At 42.4% G+C, this 25,620-nt stretch overlaps 1 protein-coding gene across 1 annotated transcript in view; it reads right to left on the bottom strand.

Moving 5' to 3' along the window:
* Positions 1 to 5,218: 5,218 nt before the first annotated feature.
* The window catches only part of kpna1 (karyopherin subunit alpha 1), a 62,350-nt gene continuing 41,948 nt past the window's right edge, over positions 5,219 to 25,620 (bottom strand). Inside the window, exons 10-14 of the mRNA XM_003227291.4 lie at positions 25,316 to 25,394; positions 21,061 to 21,186; positions 17,153 to 17,280; positions 11,125 to 11,303; positions 5,219 to 8,006 (exon numbers count right to left, since the gene is read on the bottom strand). Of these exons, the coding sequence (XP_003227339.3) occupies positions 7,819 to 8,006; positions 11,125 to 11,303; positions 17,153 to 17,280; positions 21,061 to 21,186; positions 25,316 to 25,394 (700 nt within the window). The 3' untranslated portion in view covers positions 5,219 to 7,818. The remainder of the gene's footprint in view (positions 8,007 to 11,124; positions 11,304 to 17,152; positions 17,281 to 21,060; positions 21,187 to 25,315; positions 25,395 to 25,620) is intronic.

Below are 25,620 nucleotides of genomic sequence, written 5' to 3' on the forward strand. Positions count from 1 at the left end.
TTGCCAGAAGCTAAATTGTTTCTTACTAAATATTAACGTTCATGTACCTTGTAAAACATACGTTGCTATATCCATATGTGAGAGGCTAGTCCAGGCTGCTAAACTCTCAGATGATTAGTATGTAGGGTTTTAAATTTAGTAACACTTTATGCAGGCTTGTGGCTCCACATTTTAATCCCATTGTGCAAATGTGTGTGAAAGCAACAGTAAAAGAACTTATGTACATTGATGATGACATCCACAGACTGGGATTTTCTTTTACATTCATCTGTAATAACTCTGGTGGTTTCATCCTCAGGTACTTCTTGCAGATTTTCATAACCTTAAGCACCCATTTCAGCTGTGATTAATTTCGGAACAAGAAATGTCTAGCTGAAGAACTGGACTTCTAATTTAAATGCCCTTCTCCACCAAGGATCAACATGGGATGTGTGCCCCCAACATGGGTAAAGAAAAATAGAAGTAGGTTCATTGCAGTGAGCTTCACATTAAAAGTGAACACCTCTGTTCCTACTCTATGTACCCAGATGGTGACCTTGGATATTTCACACCCAGGGAAATGTGCACATAGTAATGCTGGCGGCAGAAGAAGCTCTTGCAACCTACCTGCCAGATATTTTTTTTTGGGGGGGGGGGACGACAAATAAGTTATTTCTAAGCTTACTCCTATCAAAGGACATTAGGATGGAGTACAATGGGCCTGTTGCTGATACCAACATCTGTGGATGCTGAAATCCCATATAAATAAAGTGGTTGACAAAAGTCCTGAACTGGTTTCAATCTCGGAGAGGAGTCATGAATCTCAGGCAATCACAGTCACTGCAAAACTACTGGAGAATTGCAAAAACTTCAATAGGCAGCGATGGGGGATGTCCCATGATCTTTTGTATCTTTACACTAATGCACAAAGCATGGGAAATAAACAAGATGAACTTGAATTCTTAATACAGGAAAGCAAATACGATATCACTGGTATTATTGAAACCTGATGGGACAAGTCTCATGATTAGAATATATGAATAGAGGATATTTCTCAGAAACAGACCAAACGGGAAAAGAGAAGTAGCAGCACTGAATATCAGAAAAGCTTACATCTGTGAGGAAGTCCATGATGTAAATCCTGGAAGCTAAGTTGAAAGCATCCAAGCATCCAGGAAAGACAGAACAGGGATGGGGTGTTGTATGGTTAACAGGTATTGTAGCAGCATTTTCTTCTTACGTTTCTGCTGCATCAGTGGCTGACATTTTCAGAGGATCCCATGGAGATGCCAGCCAAAGATGCAATTGAAATGTCAGGAGAAAATGCTGCTAGAACATAGCCATACAGCCTGGAACACACACATCATCCCAGTGATTTCGGCTATGAAAGCCTTTGGGATGTCATTGTGAGGTTCTACTACAACCTTCAAGCTAGGTTTAAGGTTTAAGGCCTGGAACAGATGACCACACATTCAGAAAAAAAAATACAGTAATTATGATGTTTGCTGGAGGACAAACTGCCAAGAATATCCGCTCCCAACAAAGTCATCACTTGCCTTACAGAAGGTGGAAAAGGCAATAAGGGGATCCTAAGAAACAGTAATGACTGGGTAAATAGCGTGGAAGTGGAAGGTTTCTTCGGTTGGAGTGACCATGTTCTTAGAATTTGTTATATGGCAGAAAAGGGAGGTCAAGCATAGTTAGTTTATTGAAGTCTACTTTCATAGATCATACCTGAGTGTGATCCCATGGTCGAGAATATTAAAAGAAAGGAGTTCATGGATGGGAGTTTTTGAAAAGTGAGATACTGGAGGCACAATTTCAAACACTTCCAATGAGTTTTAAAAAATACGTGAAGAAACCAGAATGGATGTCTACGGTACTTTCAATTGAACTAAGATTTAAAAGAGACATGTATAAGAAATAGAAAAAGGAGGTAATCGACTAAGAGGAATTAAAAGTTAAAGCACAGAATGAGATCAGGCTTGCTAGAGAGGTTAGAAGCAATAAAAATGACTTTTTTTGTCATGTCTGTAGAAAAGGAAGAACAAGGAAATGGTAGGGCTGCTTGCATAGAGGTGATGGTGAAATGTGAACAGGACAGACAAAAGGCAGAACTCCCTTTTTTTCTTCTTTGCCTCAGTCTTCTCCCAATGGTAACAGTGCTCAACTTGGGGATAATGGAGCAGAGGATTTTTACAAAATTAAGTAAAGGGATAGTACAGGAGTATCTGGCTACTCTAAATTAACTCAAGTCATTAGAGCCAGATGAACTACATCCAAGGATATTAAATGAACTGGCAGAAGTAATTTCAGAAACAATGGCAATCATCTCAGAGAATTCCCGTAGAACAGGAGAAGTTCCAGCAGAATGGAAGAAGGCAAATATCTTTAAAGGGGGGGGGGGGGGGGAAGAGTACCCAAACCACCATTACCCAATACCAGGAAAAATTCTAGGACAGACAATCTGTCAATATGAGTTTTTCAAAAACAAGCCACGCCGGACTAACCTTATCTTTTTTTTATGAGTTACAAGCATGGTATATGAAGGGAATGCTGTGGATGCAGCATATCTCATTTTCAATGAGGCCTTTAACAAGGTTCCCCATAACATTCTCACAAAAGAGCTAATAAAATGCAGGATAGACAAAGCTAGTGTTAGAGGGATTGGAAACTGGTTGAATGGCCAAGTCCAAAGGGTGTTTAGTAAATAGCTCACCAAACTTTTTAAGCTGAGGCCCAGTTCATGATCCCTGACTGTTGAGGAGCTGGACTATAGTTTGAAAAAAAAATATGAATGGATCCCATGCACGCTGCACATATCTGTAGTGCAAAAAACTGAACAAATAATATATTTAAAATAGAGAACAATTTTAACCAACATAAACTTATCAGCATTTCAATGGGAAGTGTGGGCCTGCTTTTGGCTGATGAGATAATCAAGTTGATGAAGATTGTTGTTGTTGTGTACCTTCAAGTTGTTTCAGACTTAGGGCGATCCTACGACCCAGTTTTCTGGTCAAGATTTATTCAAAGGGGATTTGCCTTTTTCTTCATCTGAGGCTGAGAGGGTGTGACTCGGTGAGTTCAGAGCCACAGTCTGAGGTTCAAACCACTGTGACACGCTTTCTGAATGCCAAATTTCTTCCATTTGTCTACCTACTTACCTTTCTCTTTCTAACTTTTCTTCCTTCCCACTTTTTCCTCTTTTTCTTTCCTTCCTTCCCCTCCCTCCTTTTTCCTTCCCTCCTTTTCTCTCTCCTCCTCTTCCCTCCTTCCCTTTCTTCCCTCACTCTTGCCTTTACTTTCCTACTTTCTTCCTCCCTCCAGAAGGCATGCTTATTAAATTTACAGATGATTTCCCCTGATGTAGACACCATGCTCCACATTGGGAGGGATATCCCAAAGGACAGAATCTGAATCCAAAATGATGGTAATGGGTTAGGGAACTGGACCAAAGTGTACAAAATTAATTTCAACAGGGAAAAATACACACTGCTACTGAGCCCCCGATAGTGCAGAGGATTAAATCACTGAGCTGCTGAACTTGCTGACCGAAAGGTTGGCAGTTCAAATCCTGGGAGCGGGGTGAACTCCCGCTATTAGCCCCAGCTTCTGCCAACCTAGCAGTTCAAAAACATGCCAATGTGAGTAGATCTATAGGTACCGCTCTGGCGGGAAAGTAACGGCACTCCATGCAGTCATGCCAGCCACATGACCTTGGAGGTGTCTACAGACAATGCAGGCTTAGAAATAGAGATGAGCACCAACCCTCACAGTCAGACATGACTAGATTTAATGTTGGGGATAACCTTTACCTTTACCATACACATGGGCAATAAAAATAAAATGCACATATATACAGGGTCTTTCAAAATGATGGATTCAATTATATAGTAGTATATTCCATTATTGTAACATTTTACAATTACACAAAAAGTTACTTTATTGCGTTATCACATTGAGTTTTACTAACCATTTCGAATCAGAAATAAATCTGAAAAATCCAACAAATGAATAATACTTAGGCTTTTTTGTTTTCGGGTTGCCATCATGCAAATGATGGAGGCCGGCTGCCGTTTGTTTGCTGGAAAATGCATCTACACTCCCCCCCCCCCCCTAAAAAACATACAAAAAACCCCCTTTACACCCCTTTTCAAGTGGTATGAATTTCATTCATGGATGGTTTGTGGTTGTGGAGTTATAGCAATTTGAAATTGGATCCATCTTTTTAAAACACTCTGTACAATGGGGGCCAACCTGGGTTGAAAAAGTACATGTGAAAGGGGTCTTGGAATCTTGGTTAGACCATAAGTTGAACATGAGTCAGCAGTGTGATGTGGCAGCAATAAAAGCCAATGCAATTCTAGGCTACACCGACAGAAGTATGATATTCGATTCTAGACACTAGTTCTAGAAGGATATTGACAAGCCAGAATGTGCCCAGAGGAGGGTGACCAAATAATCAAAGGTTTGGAAGCCAAGCCTTATGAAGAGCTCTAGGAAGCTGGGTATGTTCAACTTGGTGAAAATGAGGCTCAAAGATACATGATAACCATGTTTAAATATCTGAGAAGACTTCACATTGAGGAGAGGGCAAGCTTGTTTTCTGCTGTCCTGGAGACTAGGACATGGAGCAATGGATTCAAGTTTCCTGACTGTAAGAGCTGTTTGGCAGTGGAATATGCTGCCCTAGTGGTGGAGTCTCCTCTGGAGGTTTTTAAGAAGATGCTGGATGGTCTTCAGTCGGGAGTGCTTTGAGTCTGTGTTCACATGGCAGGAGGGGGAATGGATGGCTCTTGTGGTTCCCTTCGAATCTGATTCTATGAATCTATGAAGTCACAGAAAGGATTTTGCCACCATGTTCTAACACAAACCCTTTTGCAGTGACTGTGATTGCTACTGTAGAAGCGCAAGTGAAGGGGTGGTCAGATATGTGACTGGTTGAATCCACAGATCAGGAAGGCTGACTGTATTAACTTAAGATGGATCCACTGGTAGGAAAGATATGAAAATCCTATTCCCCCTTCTTTAGCAACAGGCACAGACTTTTCCCCCCTACCCTTATAGCAATTGTTCACAAAATAATACCATGGTGAACAGATGTTCTGCTGGGTATTTCTAGACTTTTCTTCATAATCAACTAGTTCAGTCTCAAACACTGAGTTATTTACACCCCTATAATATTATATAAAGAATGTGTACTCCTTTTTACAAAAACTGGGACACAGCACACCACTTTGTTTGAATGTATTTATGATTTAATTCACCCCTTTAGAGAGAATGGTCATTATTTCCTAAGCAGGAACACCAATGCATCACATTGTTTTCACTAGCTTGGGATAAAACCTTTCAGTGTGAGAAATATAGGATGTGTGTAAATATACATATATACATACACATCAGCACACACACTGGAGGACTGTGCATGTGCATATAGATTTCTAGGATTGCGCACACATATACACACTATCAGTATTTGTGTATGCAAGACATTTCAGTATCACATGCACACTTCACTGAAGTTGGCTTACAAAATATGTAGTTTGCCCACCTCTCTCCCCAAAAAGCTGTTCAATAAAGTACATGATTTAAAACAAATTTTTATATAAATGACATGTCGTAAGAAATTTATACGTTTAAAAACCCAGCCACAAGAATGGAAGCTGAAATAAGATTGCTATTCATTAGTGCTTCTACCACACTCCATAAAAGAAACTATGGGATTTAAAGGCAATGAGGTTGTTGATTTTTTAGGGTTACTTATCTAACTTCAAACTGGGTTGTACTTTGTCAACAAAAAGTTAATTCCTTCATAACCTTTCTTGCATGCAGTTTATTTTCTGTTCATAACAGCTGTTAAAATCAGCTTTTGCCAATTTGGTGCAGGTTTTCAGCAAATGAACTTCTCTTTTCATGGCAATCTGATATGATCACACAGGCAGCATTATGATATTCCCTTTCTTTGTAGCCATGGACTCTTGCCCGTGAATTCCAAACTTGCTCTGTTTGGTCCTGCCACCCAAGCAATTACTGGGGGTGGGGGTGGGGGGATTATTTTATTGCCAAGCACATTCTCCCTATTTTAGCTCATTCACAATGTTTATCTTAAAACTACAAACATTTAAATTCCAACAAAGCTTGACAATGATATGCTGCCAAAGTCCCTTAGTATAAAGCGGCACTAAAAAAAGGGAACATGGAGGAAGGGACGTGCTAAAGAATGGTCTGAACAGGCAGCTGTGAAGGCCTCCTTTTGTAAAAGCACACAATAAAAATGCAAAATGCTGAATGGGGATAATTTACCCAGAAAGTCGAGGCTAGATCTCCCAAGCTTTATGGGTGATGCCAGCTATCTTCTATTAATTGTATCATGAAGGGTCTTGTCCAACAATTCTGACAACATAAGTGATTACGAAACACAATATTAGTTCTCCTCTATTCTGAATGATGGAATTCACTATACTACTCAGTTGAGGAGCAGGTGCCATCTCTTTGCAATAGGCAAACATTTACATAGGAACAAACTGCTGATATATTAATACTATGTTGTCAGGGCCAGCTGACCGGGGAATGGAAGAAGAACACCACTTCCTTCATATCCAGTGCCTTCAATTCAAGCATAACGGAGAACTACAACCTTAGTACTAGATAACAGGAGACTGTACAAATTACACAGAAACTGTGCCGTGACACATGGCTGTTGTGAGAAGCCGAAATGCTGGTGCTTCCCCAGAGATCAGCTGCACTAAGCTTTAAATCAGAGATATGAGGAAAAAAATGGTAGCCATCTGGTTTCACAACTGAAGTGCTTGTACAGTAGTTGTGAAATGCAGGCCTTGACTAAGGGCTTGTGTGGATTGTTAAAGCTAACGTGTCCTTCCCAGTCTGAGGCAGAAGGTACAGTTCATAAAAGCAGATGCAACAGAAGAAGCTAGTACTGTTCTTGAAGTTTAGCATATTGAGAGTTCACATCAAAAAGTTATATACATAGTCTTGTTTTGACCAGGTGGCGTGCCAAAATTCGTGTGGAAATTCCTTAGCAATAATGCTACTGATGAGGACCAACTTCAATATATGAATGCAACTTATGCTGTGGTAGATGAGTAGCAACTGTTCTTCTATCCCTGCACAATTTAGGGAATCTTCAACAATAAATATTGCTGTGCCTTGGGAAGGTAGAGAGGAATGAAGCAGTTCCCCGTTCCTTATGCAGACAGAAGAGAACTCCAAACCCAAAGCAGTCAAAACAGCAGCATAGAAGTCAGTTTATTATCAGATGTTCAGTATTCTTAGAATCTGGAGAAGCTCATTCACTGGTGGATATAAGTGCAGGGAACAGAGAGTTCATATGTATATATTTATATATATATTAAAATGAGCTTAGTTTGCCACACACAAAACCACCAGAGTTCAAATTCTGTATATTAAATATTCTCTCAAATCCATTGAATGAGGCAGGGCCCAGCAGTGTATGGGAAGAAAACGTCTCTCAACGCCTTTTTGTAGACAGCAAGAACACTGCCACATACACACACAAATACACAAATGCAGCAACTCCACCCTTGTTTTATAATCTAGGATTACACCATGTTAGTGTACATTTCATAGGGGAAAACCAACATCTTTACATAAATGCTCCACCTCTTCAGAGATGGGTGCAGCAGTTCTGGTAAGCCCTTACCAAAGTGGCATCTACAACTAAGAGCCAAAAGTTTTCCAGTTGTGTTTAAGGAGGTTGTGTGCAAAAAGCAAGCAAATGAGCTCACACAGCTTTATGGATAACAAAACTACTCAGCTCTACTACCTGGGCAGAGCAATCGAGCACACAGAAGCACCTCAGAGTTGGAAGCCTTCCATGGGAGCTTCACACTGCTGGAAGATGTACTGCTGCTGGCCAAGATCAACTTGTGGAGCAATGCTGCTGTCTTCCTCCTCTGTTCCAAAATAGTGCTCAATCAGATCAAAGGCCTTCTGGTAGATTTCTTGGTTCTCATGGCTTTGTAGGAACTCAATCTTATCCAGCCCTGAAAGGGTAACACACACATTTTCTCAAATCTCAAACATGAAGTGGTACCTATTTTATGTTTTTTCATAACCCAAAGAAGTGATACCTAATTCATGCTCTTTCATAACTCAGAGTGAGTGAAAGAAAGAAAGAAAGAAAGGAAGGAAGGAAGGAGGGTGGGAGGGAGGGAGGGAGGGAGGGAAGAAGAGAAAGAAGGAGGGAGGGAGGAAGATCGATCAAAGCTGTTAGAACTGTGACACAAACTATAAGACATCACAGCCCTGTTTCACCATTGCCTCACCACTAGCTACTTTCAGTGGGACAAATGAATTCTATGAACAGAAAGATGGAGTGGCCATGGGGAGCCCTCTCAGTCCAGTAGTAGCAAATTTCTATATGGAACATTTTGAAAAACAAGCCCTAGAAACAGCACCAAAAAAGCCAACTATATGGTTCAGATATGTTGATGACACCTTCACCATTTGGAGCCATGGGGAAGAGGAACTCAGCAAGTTCCTGGACCACCCCAACAGCATCCACCCAAACATCCAATTCATCATGCAAAAAGAAAAGGAAGGAAAACTGCCATTTCTAGATGTTTTTGGTCATTCACAAACCCAATCAACAATTGGGCCACACAGTTTACAGAAAACCTACACATACAGATAGATACCTTCATAAAAACTCCAATCATCACCCAAGTCAAAAAAGAAGCACAATCAAAGCCCTGACAGACTGTGCACAAAGAATCTGCGAACCCCACCTCCTCCAAGGTGAACTAAACCACCTAAACTGGGCTCTACAGGCCAATGGATACTCCACCATGGACATCAGAAGAGCTGTGAAGCCAAGAACAAACCATGAGAGTCAAGACAAAGATCCACCCAGAGGAAAGGTGTTCTTACCATACATCAAGGGAACCACTGACCGCATAGGCAAACTGATGAAGAAACACAACCTACAAACTATCTACAGACCCGCTAAGAGAATCCAACAAATGCTATGGTCAGCGAAGGACAAAACGGATCCTCTCACCTTTGCAGGAGTCTACCGTATACCATGCAGCTGTGGACAAGTCTACATAGGGACCACCAAATGCAGTGCCCAAACACGAGTCAAAGAACATGAAAGGCACTGCAGACTAACTCAACCAGAGAAATCAGCCATAGCAGAGCACTTGATGAACCAACCTGGACACAGTATATTATTTGAGAACACAGAAATGCTTGACCACTCCAACAACTATCATGTCAGACTACACAGAGAAGCCATTGAAATCCACAAGCATGTGGACAACTTCAACAGAAAGGAGGAAACCATGAAAATGAACAAAATCTGGCTACCAGTATTAAAAAACTCAAAAATCAGAACAGTAAATAAGAAGCAACACTCTGAAAACAAAGAAGTTCCAGACATGAAACAATCAGGGGCAGCTAATGACTCTGAACAAAGGATGCCCCCCCCCCCCGGTCAGGAAGAAGCCAGGAGATGAAACTATTCAATGCTAATTAAGGTGATTAACTACAACATTCACACTGGCCTCCAACTGACAAGAGTTCTTCTCCCACCCTGGACTTTCCACAGATATATAAACCTTCCTTGCTTAGTTTCTCCATACCTCACAACCTCTGAGGATGCCTACCATAGATGTGGGTGAAATGTCAGGAGAGAATACTTCTGGAACATGGCCATATAGCCCGTAAAAAATACAACAACCCTATAAAAATCCTTTCAGCAAACTAATCATGCACCACTGAAGACTCCAAAGACATGCTGAAGATCCCACTGCTGCAGAAGTAATCCCAGCTGGATCTGTTGCTCCCCTCCTTAACTCAGAGGCTGAGATCTACACTGACTTGGCAGAACTCTCATCACATGAACAATTGCCCTATGAACTGCTGGAGCCTATCTCCATAGCCAGTTCGTAAAGTTGCAAGGTCTACAAACAGCAAATAGCTGCAGTTCTGCTGCTAGGAGCACAGAAATGTCATCTTTTGGATCTCAATGAAATTTGTTGGGATGCTACTCAATCTTCTCTAACAAGGAAATGGCTACAGGAATGTGCTCTAATAGCTGGCTTGTATGACGAGGTATTGCATATCTTTGAAAATTCTTGGAGAACAGGAGAAGTCCCAGCAAACTGGAGAAGGGCAAATGTTACCCCTATCTTCAAGAAGGGAAAAAAAGAGGAGTCAAACCATTACCATCCAGTCAGCCTGACATCAATACCAGGAAAGATTCTGGAGAAAATAATTAAGGAGGCAGCTTGCATTCACTTAGAAAGGAATTATGTGATTACTAAAAGTCAACATGGATCCCTCAAAAACAAGTCATTCCAGACTAATCTTATCTCTTTTTTGGATAGAGTTACAAGCATGGTAGATGCAGGGAATGCTGTGGATGTAGCATATCTTGATTTCAGTATGGCCTTTGACAAGATCCCCCATGACCTTCTTGCAAACAAACTAGTAAAATGTGGGCTAGGCAATACTACTATTAGGTGGATTTATAATTGGTTAAGCAACCAAATCCAAAGCGTGCCCCCTTCATCCTGGAAAGAAGTGACTAGTGGAGTGCTGCAGGGTTCGGTTCTGGGCCCGGTACTGTTTAACATCTTTATTAATGACCAATATGGAGGTTTAGAGGGCATGCTTATCCAGTTTGCAGATTACACCAGATTAGGAAGGATAGATAATACTCCAGAGGACAGGATCAGAATTCAAAATGGCTTTAACAGATTAGAGAGCTGGATAAAACTAACAAAATAAAACCAAGGAAAACACTGCAGATTTTACAGTCTTGCAATGTAGACAAGTGTGGTTATATGTTTTAATTTTTATAATGTATTTTAATGATGTATTTTTATAGTTTTAATTGATTATATGTACTGTTTTTGCTTTATTATTATGTTCTTGGCATTAAATGTTGCCAACTGTTGTAAGCCGCCCTGAGTCCCCCCGGGTGAGAAGGGCGGGGTATAAATCCTGGAAATAAATAAATAAATGTCATGCTCTGCCCACTGTAGCAGCAGAGTCTTCTCATGTCTGATTAAAAGGAGTAGTGGAAAATAAGGCAAAAACTAATACGCAGGATTTTGATTTTTAACATGACTGTCACCCACCACCAGTCCCCCTTACCATAGGCTTCCTCGATGAGTGCACAGTATGGATTAATGCCTGTACCACTCCGTCTGGCTTCTTGCTCACCAAGCCTCAGAATGTTTTCGAGACCATTAAGTGCTACCTGCACAATCTTCGAGTCCATTACCGTCAGGAGGTCACAAAGTGGTTTGATACAACCAAGTTCTACCAGATATCTGAAAAACCACAATGAATTGAGAATCAACATAGCAAAACCTCAGCTTGATAAAATAGCACCACCTTTGCAATTTTTTGGTTGTCATTGTTAAAAGTACAGATAATTTTGAAATATTATATAAATGTAGGTCTATTTTAAAGAAATATACTATAGGAATGAATGGCAATTCATTCTTAATTGCTTCACCAAGTATATAGAGAATCTGTTCAAGAAAGTGAAATCTTAGAACTCTCAAACCCTGAAACTCCTTACCAAAGGCAGCTGGGCTTTCCACTAGCAGGCAAATGTATTTTATTCAGTCTCTTTTGTTGTTAAAGGCCCTCATAACAATGCTATATTTCTCTGTTAATGATCCGACTTTAAATTGTGATTTATGTCTCTGTATTTTGTTATTTTACTGTAAGATGTTTCACAATAATGTTTATTGTAAATCACCTTACCAGTTTCATTCATGTGAAAGCAGGTGAATATAAATCTTAACCCCAGTAAAAACAAATCTGGCTTCAATTATACAGTTGGCCCTCCACATTTGTGGAATTCACTTTTACGAATTTGCCAGGACTCCTGGAAGCTGGATTTGGGAAGGCGAGAAATCATCTCCCAGCCACCTCCTATTTAAGGGGAAACTTGGAGAACATTCCAAAGTTATCCCCAACTTTGGGAGATCAGAGCCAAGGGAACCATGGATATCCCCCCTCCATCACTATCTCTCATCTGGATCTTCCACTTGTCTCACCATCTCCTGTGGATGGCAGAGTCTGCCATCTCCTGTGGATATCAGAAGACACCACCATCCTCAGGAAATGACAAGACAGGTGAGAGATCCAACCCCCACCCAACATCCCTTGCAAGGGGTAGTGTCTGCTGAATGATCCAAAAATGCCATCATCCTTGGGAAATGGAAGAATGGTGGAGAGATCCATCCCTGTCTCCATCATCCCCTACAGATGTTTATTTCTTCAGAACAATATGAAGATACTGGCCATCGATAGGGGATGACTGGCAGGGGGTCATGGACCCCCTCATGCCACCATCTCCCGAGGATAGAAGTGTCTTCAGAATGTTCTCTGGGTTCTCCATTCTTGAGAGGAAGTAGCATGGTCCCCCCCCCCCCCATTTGCATCTGTGGAGGGTGGGTGGATGTGAATGTGGATGCCCGATCGTATTGTAGTTTGAAAAATCTCCTATAATTGTATTTGTCTTCAATATTTTTTAGTTTTATCGCATTTAATAAGTTCCTTCTTGTATTTCACATTTCTAACATACCGTATTTTTCGGTTTATAAGACGCACTTTTTCCCCCCTCAAAATAGAGGGGAAAAGTCAGTGCGTCTTATAAACGCAATATGACCTCACGTCATATTTCGCTGCTGCCGATGACAGTGTTGAAGAGCAGCAGTAGTAGCAGCAGCGCGAAAGAAGAAGCAGGAAGCAACCTGGAAAGGGACTCTGGCAGGGGTGAGATCCTTCTTCCACACGACCCAGAGGTCGGATTCAGGATTCAGAAGGGAGAGCTCGAGGCCGGCGCTGCTTTGCAGGGATTCCCGAGAAAGTCGTGCGTCAAGGGAGAGGACGGAGGCGCGAGAAGGAAGGAAGGGAGAGCGAGAGGAGAGGACCCCAAAGGCTGGCGCCTCCTCCTTCTTCTCCTCCCCCTCCTTCTTCGGAGGCACTCATCCCAGCCTCAGGGGCCAAGGAGGGCGGCGGGAGGCTGGAGGCGTCGGAAGGCGCAAGGTCACCCAGGCAGGAGGCGGAGGGGTCTCTTCTTCTTGGCAGGAAAGCTCCCTCCCTATCGCGAAACTCCCAGAGTCTGGCGGGAAGGAGGAGGAGGAGGAAGAAAAGAAGGAACCAGCCGGAGTTGTCCTCTCCTTCCTCGAAGACTCGCGGCGGCCCATGGCGGGCGAGGAAGGCTCAAGGGCTCCGGAGGGGAGACGCGGGGCAGCCGAGGATCATCGCCGAGAAGGAGAAGCGCCCACAGAAATGCGCACCGGACCCTTCCCTCACTCTCCAAAACAAACCCGCGGGTTCCGAAGCCTTTTGCCAGGTCACTTGGCAAAGGATCCCCTTCCCCCGCCCGCCCCATGCCCCTTCCCCTTCCCCATGGCTCAGGCTTCCCCCTCGGAAGCTGGCCGGGGAAAGGAGGAGGAGGGCGCGCGCGGAAAGACAACACGCGGGGAAACGGAGCCGCAGACGCCACTTCTTCTCCGGTCGGTCAGCTGATGACCCATTTGAAGACGGAGGCGAAGCAGGGCGAGCAGGCAGGCAGGCAAGAGGAGCTCCCTCCCCTCCTTTCCTCCAGGCCACGCCCCCGCCCTGGCCCCAATAGTACCCATTGGAAAAAAGTTGGGCCCTTGAGGTGTTTTGGACTTCAACTCCCACCATTCCTGACAGCCTCAGGCCCCTTCCTTTCCCCATTATTTTTCCCCATTTCCTCCTCTGAAAACTAGGTGCGTCTTATCATCAGGTGCGTCTTATAAACCTAAAAATAGGGATAAAGTAGGGTATAAATAAAGAAATCAATATTAAAAGAAGCCAAGACTACCCGCTGAGGTAAGAGAAAGGGGCTGTGATGAGGCTGCTAAGACAAAGGGACCAGGCTCAAAAAGGTGATTATTAGTCCCTCCTTACCAAACTGGTACCAAATGCCAGTTATTGCCACATCCAGCATCCCCTTCCCAGCAGAATGCATTACACTGGGGACAGGAAGTGCCCAAATCTGATTTACAATACGCGATATAGAATAGATAGTGCAAAAATAATCAAGAACACAAGTGAATATCATAATATGTGTGGACAAAAGTGCCATCTTCTGGTTGGAAAAGAGCACTAGGGGAGTAATAGAAACCATACTACATTTCTGAAGCATTTTTGAATATTTAAATTAGGGGCTCTCAATTTTTTTCAGCTGCAGAGCCCTTTTTGAAGCATACACACACACACACACAGTAGAGTCTCACTTATCCAACATAAACAGGCCGGCAGAACATTGGATAAGTGAAAATGTTGGATAATAAGGAGGGATTATGGAAAAGCCTATTAAATCAAATTACATTACATTACATAATGTCAAATTACATTATGATTTTACAAATTGAGCACCAAAACATCATGTTTTACAACAAATCGACAGAAAAAAGTTCAATACACAGTAACATTATGTAGTAATTACTGTATTTATGAATTTAGCACCAAAACATTGAAATGTATTGAAAACATTTGACTACTAAAAGGCATACTGCATTGGATAATCCAGAACATTGGATAAGCGGAGGTTGGATAAATGAGACTCTACTGTATATATTAGGCATGTGCGATCCATGAAAAAAATGGTTCAATACTCGCTTCAAAAGTAGGAGGCGCTGGCACTTCGTTTCTAAAGTCATTTCCGAATTTTGAAGCAAAAATTCAAACCTTTCCGAATCTTTGAATGTATCTCATTAATGGTGGGTGCACATGCGCATGAAGGAAAACATTATCGTCAATTGGGAAAATTGAGGGGCCTCCCTCTCCCTCATTTTTTGAGCTATCCCAATAAAATTTGCTACAGTGGAAGAACACAAAAACCACTGTTAGCTCACCAAATCTAAGAACGTTTGACTTATCCTCAGATTTTTGGCAAATGTTCAAAGTTTTTATAAAAAACATTTTTAATAACAAAAATCTGTTCTTGGTTTGAAAGTGTTATTTCCTGTTTCATTGAGTTGCCTTTATTTTGAAAGTCGCTGTTCTACTTCAGAAACTTAGTTTTTGTGGTTGAAACTTTGTTAAATTGGTGGACAGTGTCCCAGGAAACCATAATATGTTATCATAGCACCATGTCCCTTGCGCAAAGACAAAGTTTTGGCAGTGTAATAACATTTTGCCATGTTTCTATGACAGAGCCAATTACGAAATGACATTTATCACCCAGGAACAGAAATCACAGTACACCATTAAATCACTCCTGACAGATGGCCATCAGCCATTGAATAAGGAAATCTGTTCCTGGTTTGAAGGTGTTATTTCCTGTTTATTTGGGTTTTCTGGGGCTGATAGTGTGTGACTTGCCCAAGATCACCCAGTGGGTTTCCATGGCTGAGTGGGGAATCAATCCACAATCAGAGTCCAACTCTCAAACCTCTCCCTCTCTAAACTTCTCATACCTTCCAAGAATTCATATATGAAAGTTTGGTCAAGATGGTCAAGTGAGGACAAAAGGGCGTGGGGAATGTTAAGAGGTGAGAGGAACTCGAACATCTGGGAATTCTCTGTTATGGGGAAACTTCTGCTCCAGCCCAATGTATTTTGAGAAATGTAGTTTAGTGCAGGCATGTGGCTTCTTGTTTCCCATTAAATAAATGGGGAAAATTCAGAGGCTCCGTTCTTCCTCATTTTTAAAGCTATTGGGGTGAAATTTGCTACAATGGCAGAAGATTTTTTTTATCACTCTTTGCCTATCAAGTTTCATAATGTTTCACCCATCCACTGATTTCTTGGGAATTTTCAAAGTTTTTTAAAACAACATTTTTTTGAAAAGGCTACAAGAACGATGCTCCCGCCTCTCCCTCCCTCTTCCGTCAGCCCTGATTGGCTGAGAGGCATGCCAACATGTTTGGCTTTACCTCTCAGCGGGGCTTGGTCACAGCTACATCTGAGACAGAAGAAACGAAGGTGCCTTTTGATTCAAATTCTTAATATTGGGAAGGCAATGAGCAGGTGCATCGGAACTTGCTTCAAAAGTGCTTTAGATCCGAATTTGATACAAATTTAACGAGCACACAAACAATTTGCTCAACCCTAGTATATGTATATACAGTAGAGCCCTGTTTAAACCGAGTTATACGAGTGGGCCCAATCTTGGATAACAGAATTTGACGGATAATGGGGGGGCTATTATCCAAGCTGGGGGCCTCAAGGGAGGGAGGCAGGCTCCGGAGGAAGTTCCAATGGAAGATTTCTCCCCCCCCCACGTCTTCCTTGTTTACCTTTGAGGAGCTCAAAGGCTCCCACCAGCTGCTTTGAGGCAGCAGATGACAGGGCGGGCTCCATGCAGAAGAAGGCACTGAGCTGCAAGGAGGCCTGAGAGGAAGTCGCCGCCGCCGCCATACTCATGGCTGCATCTGCCTCCCCCTCCGCTGCCTCCCCATCCTTCGCATCTTCCAGCCAGAGGAAGAGGGAGAGAAAAGTCCTCCTCCCTCTCCCTCTCCTTCTCTCGAGCTGCAGCGGTGGCAGCTTCCTCTCGGGCCTCCTTGCAGCTCCACATCCTCTTCTGCATGGAGCCCGCCCTGCTGTCCGCCGCCTCAAAGAAGCTGGTGCGAGCCTATGAGCTTCTCAAAGGTAAACAAGGAAGGCGCGGGGGGAAGAAATCTTCCATTGGAACTTCCTCTGGCGCCTCAGGTAATACAGACTATTGGATTAGCGAAGCTCGGTTAAGCAGGGTTCTACTGTATATGTGCAGAAACCCCAGGGACCAACCAATACAACCTACTTCTGGCATGTACTAAAAATACAATCCTCAACAAATGGCCACCTAACCTTTGTAAATAATAATAATAACAACAACAACATCAATAAAAATAAAAATCATGATAACGATAATAGTAGCAACATCAGGGGCCATCCAGTTCAATTCCCTTCTGGCATGCAGGAAAAACACAATCAAAGCACCCCCTGAGCGGTGGGAGGGAATTAGGGTTTTGGAAGCAAATAATGTGAGGGTAAAAAGATCTGGGCGGCAAGGGAGGCGGCGGTGGTGGAGGGGCGAGAGAGGCAGGGGAGGAGTGGAGGAGGGAAGTGCAGAGCTCCCCAGTATGCTTCTTTAAGAACCACTCGTTTAAATTAATCAGGTTTTGTGAAGTTTTCTGCTACTTACTTGATCTGCTCTGCAGAACCACCAGATGTTGCATTAGTGATGGCCCAAGCTGCTTCTTTTCTTGTTCGAAACTCAGCAGTTTGCAAAATATTGATTAGAGCTGGGAAAATGTTGGCATCTATGACAGTCTGAAAAACAAAAATGGGCTTAGTACTATATAAAAAGTTGGATTATTGTTGAGAACACTATTCTCATAATTTAAACACACAACTTTAATACTTAAGTTAATAGATGTATGCCGTCGTTATTCATATGTATACACAGGTTAGAGAAGGAGTTGTGTGGCCCTAAAGTTTTGGTAGAACTGCAAATCCCATGAACCATATCAGCATAATGGAAGTTGCAGTTCAACAGCATTGGAAAGTCACACTATCCTCACTACTAGATTAGAGCATAGAAAACAAGCTTGCCCTCTCTTCAATGTGACATATTTACGAATACAGTACAATCTCGGTAATCTGAGCTCCGGTGATCCAAGGCTCTGGATTATCCGAGGGGCCGCCCCCCTCCCCCTCCCAAAGGAGCCCTCACCCCTTGGAAGGAGCGAGGGCTTGGCCCAGGGAAGCAGGCCATGATCGCGACGCTTCCTCCGGCCTCTCCCCCTCCTCTCACGAGAAGGAGCTCTTTCGCGCGAGAGGAGGAAGAGGTAGGGTGCTTCCCTCTCCCTCTCCTCTCGCAAGAAGAGGGAGAGGTAGAGGCAAGAGGAAGCGGTCCGCGATCGCTGCTGCTTCCCTGCTGGGGTCCAAGCGCCAGGTGATGGGAGAAAACTCCTTTCGCCCGGCGCTTGGACCCAGGAAGGGAAGCATGAGGCATGTCGCTAAGTAGTGGCATGCCTCACACTTCCCTCCCTGGGTCCAAGCGCCTGATTCTGATCCTGTCCTCTGGAATATTAGCTGTCTCTCCCAATTTGAGGCCATCTACACATTTGATTAAGTGTACCATCTATTCCATCTTCCAAGTCATTGATAAAGATGTTGAATAGCACTGGGTCTAGGACAGAAACATGGATCACTTCTTTCCAGGATGAAGAGGAGCCTCTGAAAAACACCCCTTGGGTTTGGCCAATTAACCAATTCCCAATCCATATAACAGTAGCATTGTCTAGCCCGCATTTAATTACCTTTATGAGAATGTAATAGGGAACCTTGTCAAAGCCCTTACTGAAATCAAGAAATCCTATATTTTAAAGCAGGGGTCCCCCAACATTTTAAACAGGGGGCCAGTTCACGGTCCCTCAGACCGTTGGAGGGCCGAACTATAAAGGAGCGCGCGGGGCGAGCGAGGAGAGAAAGGCTCGCCCCGTGCACGTCTTCCTTAGAAGCAACGGGAAAGGAGCGCACGGGGTGAGCGAGGAGAGAAAGGCACTCACCTTCCCTGCCTCCTCGCTCGCCCTGCACACTCCTTCCTCGGTGGCAGCGGCAGGAAAGGAGCATGGGGCGAGCGAGGAGGTGGGGAAGGTGAGTGCCTTTCTCTCCTCGCTCACCCCGTGCGCGTCTTTCTCGGCAGCGGCGGCGGGAAAGGACTACGCGGGGTGAGCGAGGAGAGAAAGGCACTCACCTTCCCTACCTCCTCGCTCACCCTGCGTGCTCCTTCCTCGACGGCAGCGGCGGCAGAAAAGGTGCACGCGGGGCAAGGGAGAAGAGAAAGGCATTCACCTTTCCCTCTTTCTCCTTGCCACACGCACCTTTCTTGGCGGAGGAGGGAGCTACCGCCCCGCGGGCCGGATAAATGGCTCCGACGGGCTGCATGTGGCCCGCGGGCCGTAGTTTGGGTACCCCTGTTCTAAAGCATTCCCTTAATCTACCAAGCTTGTAACAATCAAAAAAGAGATAAGGTTAGTCTGGCACATGAGTATGGCATTCCTTCCTAAAATTAGTCAGATATTCCTGTACTGCGACTTTCTACTCTGTGCTGCATTTCCCCTACTGCATTCTCTGTCACCACCCCAAGTTGAGCATTGTTATCATTTGGGAGAAGATTGAGGCAAAGAAAGTGTTGAGCAGTGTTGTCTTTTCTCTGTTCCGTTAATCTTTCACCATCACCTGTATGCAGTGGCTATACCATTTCATTTCCTTTCTTTTGCTACAGACATAACCACAAAGCCCTTTTTATTGTTTCTAAGCTTTTTAATAAGCCTGAGCTCACTGTGTATTTTGGTTTTTTAAACCTTCTTCCCACACATGCTGGCTATTCACTGGAATTTCTCTGATTTCTCTCATTTTTGGTAATCATAATATTAGTATTAGAGTTATTTGTCTAAGGTTTTGTCAAGGGTCAGACGCCAATTAGCAAACAAAACAGAGTTTATTCAGGAGATAGGCCAAAAAGTAAACATACACAGAAGATAGTTTTAAACACTTAACTATCAGTGTTTAAAAAGCAGTCCAAACAAAAATATATATCAAAAGTATGTTTTAGCAAGCCAACCGGATTATCCACGCAAGTATTTAGATAAAACTAAAAAGGTGTTTTAATTCAGCTTCAAAAACAAATTGAGTTGACTTATAAAAATAGACAAAACAAACAAGAACTTGGAACCTTCCAAAAACCTTCCAAGAGCTACAATTAGTAGCTTAAATCCGGAACAGGAAAATAAAGCCAAGGAAAAACAAACTTAGAGCCGCTGCAAAAGGCACTTTGGGTCCAAGCCCTTACTGTTGCAGCCAGCTGGCTCTGTGGAATTAAAGGGGCAGTTCCAAAAAGAATCACCAAACTGGTCTGAGAACAAATAAACTAGAACTGCAGCAAACTGCTTCTACGATGCAGATAATGCCAGGAGCTCCAAAGGAAAGGTGAAGAGGCGTTGTCAGGGTGATCCAGAGTCAGGGCAGGAAACAACAGCAGGGTCAGGAGGGCAAACCAGTGGTCAAGAGCCGTGAGTAGTCATCCATCAAAGGGCGAAGGCAGAAGCAAGGTCGAGTTACAGTCCAGGGTCCAAAAGGGTGCAGTCATCAAAACCAGGTCCACGAAATGGCACAAAGAGCCAAGGCAACGATGGTAACAGCAGATCAGAAGCAAAGTCCCAGTCCAGTCTTCTTGAATGAACAGAAATCCCAATGGCGCTTCAGCAACACCTTGCCACACGCAAAGTGAAGTGACCAAACATTCCCAATTTATTCCCCTTCCTCTTGGGTGACCAAACACTCACACCCAAACAACAGGTGTCCCAGATCTTACTCAGAATCAGAACTCCACACAGCTAGAGCTCGTGGATCAGGCGTGCCTAATTGCTCATCAGAGTTCCAATCATCCTGCCCATACTCACCTCCATGCACACTTTAAGAACCATTCTCCCTTCTCCAAGCAGCCCAAGTGGGATCTGCTCCTGAAGATACCCCAGGTTCAGTAGTATCCATAGGCCCCAATTCCCCAGACATCTCCGGTGACTGTGCCCATTCAGTGCCCACTTCCCCAGCCACCACCTGTTCACCAGCATCCATTTCTTCCTCAAACTCCCCATCTGAATCTTCCTCAGAAGATTCCCCATTGAGCTCTCTAATCCGTTTCCTGTGCAACTCCTCCAATGAGCCCTCCTCGCGAGGGTTTTTCCTTCCTCTTCTAATCCCACCACCATCATCCATAATCCCCGAAGGCGCAGTCACAACAGGTTTGGTTCCCAAACTTTGGTCCTCCAGATGTTTAAAATTCCAGATATCAGAATTCTAACTTTTGGCCAAGTTCATGAAACTTCCAGAAGTTGAAGACCAAAACACTTGGATCACCACAGTTTAAGAACTACTGTTTTTCAGCTTTTCAGCCTAGTTCTTGAATTTATAACATTTATAGCAAACTCTAAAAATGGAAATAAGAGTAGACAACTTATTTTGTCAAAGCTATGTGCATACTTGCAGATTTAGGGGGTGGTTTTACATAGGTCAACAACATTCTGAACCAACCAATGTGGTTACCTGAATCTGTGCTCTGTTTCCAGCTGTTATATTTGATATTGTCCAACATGCTTCCTTTTTAATTGATTCTTTAGGACTACTTAGTAAGTGTAATAAACTCTGCAGGGCTGAGCAATTCAGTATTACCTGTATTTGGGAAAGACATGGAGACAGAATGTTTTTAGACTGCTGCCAAAATTCTGGTTTGTTATAATCTGAATAGATACATATTTGAGATGACAAATTTAAAGGCAAAACCCATAAGAATATAAAACACTATTTAACACAATTTATAAATGTCATTTTCTAATTGGTTCTATCATAAAAACATGGGGAAAGTTTATTAAACTGCAAAAACTTTGTTTTTGTGGTCTGCACATTTAAAGGTTAAAAATGGCATATTTTAATTAAGGAAAATTACAAACGAAGGAAATAATAGTATTATCCTCAGCCACAAAAATGAAGTTTCTGGAGTATAACAACTACTTTCAAAGTAAGTACCGCACAATTAAACAAGCAATAACACTTTCAAACCATAAACAAAACATTTTTCATTTTTTTTACATAGTGTAATTAAGAAAGCCTTTGCTAAAGTCAAGTAATGTTTTTTTTAAAGCTCAAACCTTAATGGAATAAAGAGAGGTATAACATAGCAGGTGATTTCCCTAGAGAGAGGAAAGGACACAAAAACATAGAACCGATGCAAGTAGCAGAAAGAGCCACATCATTTTTTTAAAATGCATATTAGAAACTAGAGTACAAACTAGGGATGCAGCAAAATATTGTGTGGTAAATACTGATCTTCTATCAAAATGTAAGGGAAGTGAACATCAGTGTCAGTATCTGGTCAAAACAGCCTAGAGGTAAAGTTTCTTCCAGGTAAATAACAGGTTGATGAAGTTGGGTTTGAATTAAAAGACACGTCAGTATCACAGAGGAGCCTAAGAGATCACAAAGTTAAGGAATTATGTTTCTGCTAACCTCAGCTGAATTCAACCTGAACTGCTTTGTTGCAACTGTATAACTTCTCCACATTTAAAACATATAATTTCGTTTGCTTGGAACAAAGTTTTCCTTTAAGGCATCTACTTCCTCATACTCTTTTCACATGTCTTTGTTTGGTTGCTGTGTGCGTGTATTAGAATTCTTTTCTTTCAAGCAAGAGCTGGAAGAAAGCCTCTGCACAGTCAGAGAAAGAAAATGGAAATCATACTCTCAGTAGTTCTCCATTGAGTTTTGAGTCACTGCAAATTAAAATCAGTGGGTGTTGACAGTGTGGATTATCTCAAGGGGTCCCATCTTCCGCTAAGGAGCAAAGGCCTGACAACTTGGTAGAATGGAGGAGAGATATTCCAAATGAAATAAGAATGAACAAAAAAAATCATGGAAACATAATTTGAAGAGACCACAAGAGCCACCCACTCCAACCCCCTGCTATGCAGGAGAATACAATCAAAGCACCCCTAAAAGATGGCCATCCAGTCTCTGCTTTAAAATCTGCAGAGAAGGAGACTGCAACACGCTCCAAGATGGCATATTCCACTGCCAAACAGCTCTTTCTGTCAGGAAGTTCTTCCTAATATTTAGGTGGAATGTCTTTTTCTACAATTTGAATCCATTGCTGCATGTTCTAGTCTCCAGGCAACAGGAAACAAGCTTGCCCCGTCCTCAATGTGACAGCTTTTCAAATATTTAAATATTCACATCATGTCCCTTTTCAGCCTTTTTTTCTTCTGAGCTAAACCACTCCTCACAGGGCATGGCTTTCAGACTTTTGATCATTTTGATCACCTTTCTCTGGACATGTTCCAGCTTATCAATATCCTTCTTGAACCGTGGTGCCCAGAACTAGATTCAGTATTCCACGTGAGGTCTGACCAAAGCAGAATAGGGGGATAATGATTCCCCTCAATTACTATATTCCTACTGATGCAACCTAGAATCAAATTTGATTTTTAGATGTCACAGAACACTGTTAACATGTTCGCCTTGTGTCTAGTCACCTAGCCTATATCTGTGCAATACATTTTTATTGTTAGTTTTTGTCCACTTCTCCAGTCTGTTAAGGTCATTTTGGATTCTGATCTGGCCATCCTGTGGTATTAGCTACCCTTCCCAATTTGGTGTCATCTGCAAATTTGATATGAATGCCATCTATTCCATTGTGCAGTCATTCATCATCTTTATATTGAATAGCACTATTCCATTGTCCAAGTCATCTTTATGTTGAATAGAACTGGCCACAATGCTGTGGCACCCACTGGTCACTTTTCTCCAGGATGAAGAAGAACCACTGGTAAGCACCCTTTTGGTTCAATCAGCCAACCCATTCCCAATCCATCTAACAGTAGTATTGTCTAGTTCACATCTTATTAGCTTCTTCATGAGAATAACAAGGGGAATTTTGCCACAGACCTTAGTGAAATTGAGGTATCTAGAAATTTCTCCCTTTCCCCGTTTCTCTTTGAAATCGTAGCTCAGCTATTTATTTATCATGTCAGAAGCAAACTGAGGGTACAATTATAAGGTATTTAAAACACACACGCACACAAAGATTTCCCTTGACCAGAAGCTGGCCACTTGGAGTGCCTCTGATGTCGCTGTGAGATCCTCCACTGTGCATATAGCAAGGCTCAGGCCTCACTGTAGCAAATCGTCTGTGGTCTGATCTTTTCCACACTCGCACGTCATGGATTCCACTTTGTAGTCCCATTTCTTAAGATTAGCTCTGCATCTCATGGTGCTAGAGCAGTCTGTTCAGCGCCAAGTTGCCCAGTCTTCTGTGTGTTCAGGAGGGAGTCTCTCATCCAGTATCACCCATGGATTGAGGCTGCGGGTTTTAACCTGCCACTTTTGGACTCTTGGTTGCTGAGGTGTTCCTGCAAGTGTCTATGTAGCTCTTAGGAAGCTATTTCTTGATTTGAGGCATTGGCTTGATGGCTGATATCTGAACAGAGGATGGACTGAAGATGTCAACGTCTTGGTCCTTTCATTACTGGCTGCTACTTCCCAATAAATGTCAGGTGGTGCAGTACTGGCTAAATAGTATAATTTCTCAAGTGATATAGGGCGTAGACATCCTGTGATAATGCAGCATGTCTCATTAAGAGCCACATCCACTGTTTAAACATGGTCAGATAGATGTATTCCACACTAGGCATGCGTATTCAACAGCAGAGTAGCAAACCGGAAAGGCAGATGTCTTCACTGTATCTCGTTGTGATCCGCAGGTTGTGTCAGTCAGCTTTCATATGATGTTATGTCTAGCACCCACTTTTTGCTTGAAATTCAAGCAGTGCTTCTTATAGTCAAAACATGGTCTGACTTATTTTGCTGTGTTGCAACGCTCCAGTGAGATTCCCTCCTAGGTAATCCTCAGGGCTTGTTAGCTCAGCTGAATATTCTTTAGACATAAATTCTGGCTTCTTTAGGCACCTCTTATTTCTCCACTTCATTGGAACTGATTAAAAATGTGTCTCTAATAATTCACTTTTCAGAAACTCCTATCCATAAATTCCTTTCTTTTTCAGTATTCCTAAGATGAGATGATACTCAGTTTTCCCTTAAGTTCACTGAAATAAGATTTCTCAAAGTCTAAAGTCTGACAAAGCTTGACTTTCCCCTTTCCTAAGGAAACTGCCACTTCCATCTCATTAACCAAGTCGTCACTGTTGGTTAAGATGAGATCTAAAATAGTTGATCTCCTTGTTACCTTTTCCATTTTCCGGATAATGAAGTTGTTTGCAAGGCAAATGAGGAATTTGTTGAACTTGATACTCTTAGCAGAGTTTATTCTTCCAAAAATATCAGGATAGTTGAAATCTAGATATCTCCTTTCTACAAATACTTCCTGAAAATACCTTCTACAAACTGCAGACGTGATATTGTTGCATTTTCTGATGAAGAAGAAAATAGGACTTGAAACGCTGTGTTACAGATGGATTAGTTAAAATGTTTAATTAAATATACAGATAAAGTAATTTTAAAAGCTATGTAAGGAGTGAATGAATTAGAGCATTTCATCATTCGAAGTATAGTTGAAAAAATGAACAAGTGCAAAAATGAGGATTCAGAGACCACAGATTAGGCTGATGTAAGTTTCTGAATGTCAATGAAATCTGAAGGGGATAAAACAAATCATCTTGTCTTATAAGCAGAAAATCACATATTTAGCGCTGCCAATTTCTCAAATTTTGAGTATCAGAGGAGCGATATGATTCTATTGAATTATTGCAAACATTAAAATCATTACAAATAGCTCCAGGAAGCAGCATACCTGAGTCTGGATATCATCCCCTGTAACAATGTTCCCAACTGCTCGTAAAGCAGGAGATACCACTTTGTAATCATTGTGCCTACAAATAGAAAAGGCTTCAGTTTAACAGATCTAAATGCAATGGAATTAAAGGCTTCTCTGTTAGTAAAAACAACCATGAACCACCACTAAGGAAAGTATTATCAGGGTGTACAAGTTACAGAAAGAATACAGGAAAATATTCTTTACTCAGATGATATACATGTGTTTTGATGATGGCATCAAATGCCTCTAGTTAAGACATGATACAATAAGACTATTTTCCT

This window comes from Anolis carolinensis, chromosome 2 (assembly GCF_035594765.1).
Source record: "Anolis carolinensis isolate JA03-04 chromosome 2, rAnoCar3.1.pri, whole genome shotgun sequence".
NCBI classification, from domain to species: Eukaryota; Metazoa; Chordata; class Lepidosauria; order Squamata; family Dactyloidae; genus Anolis; species Anolis carolinensis.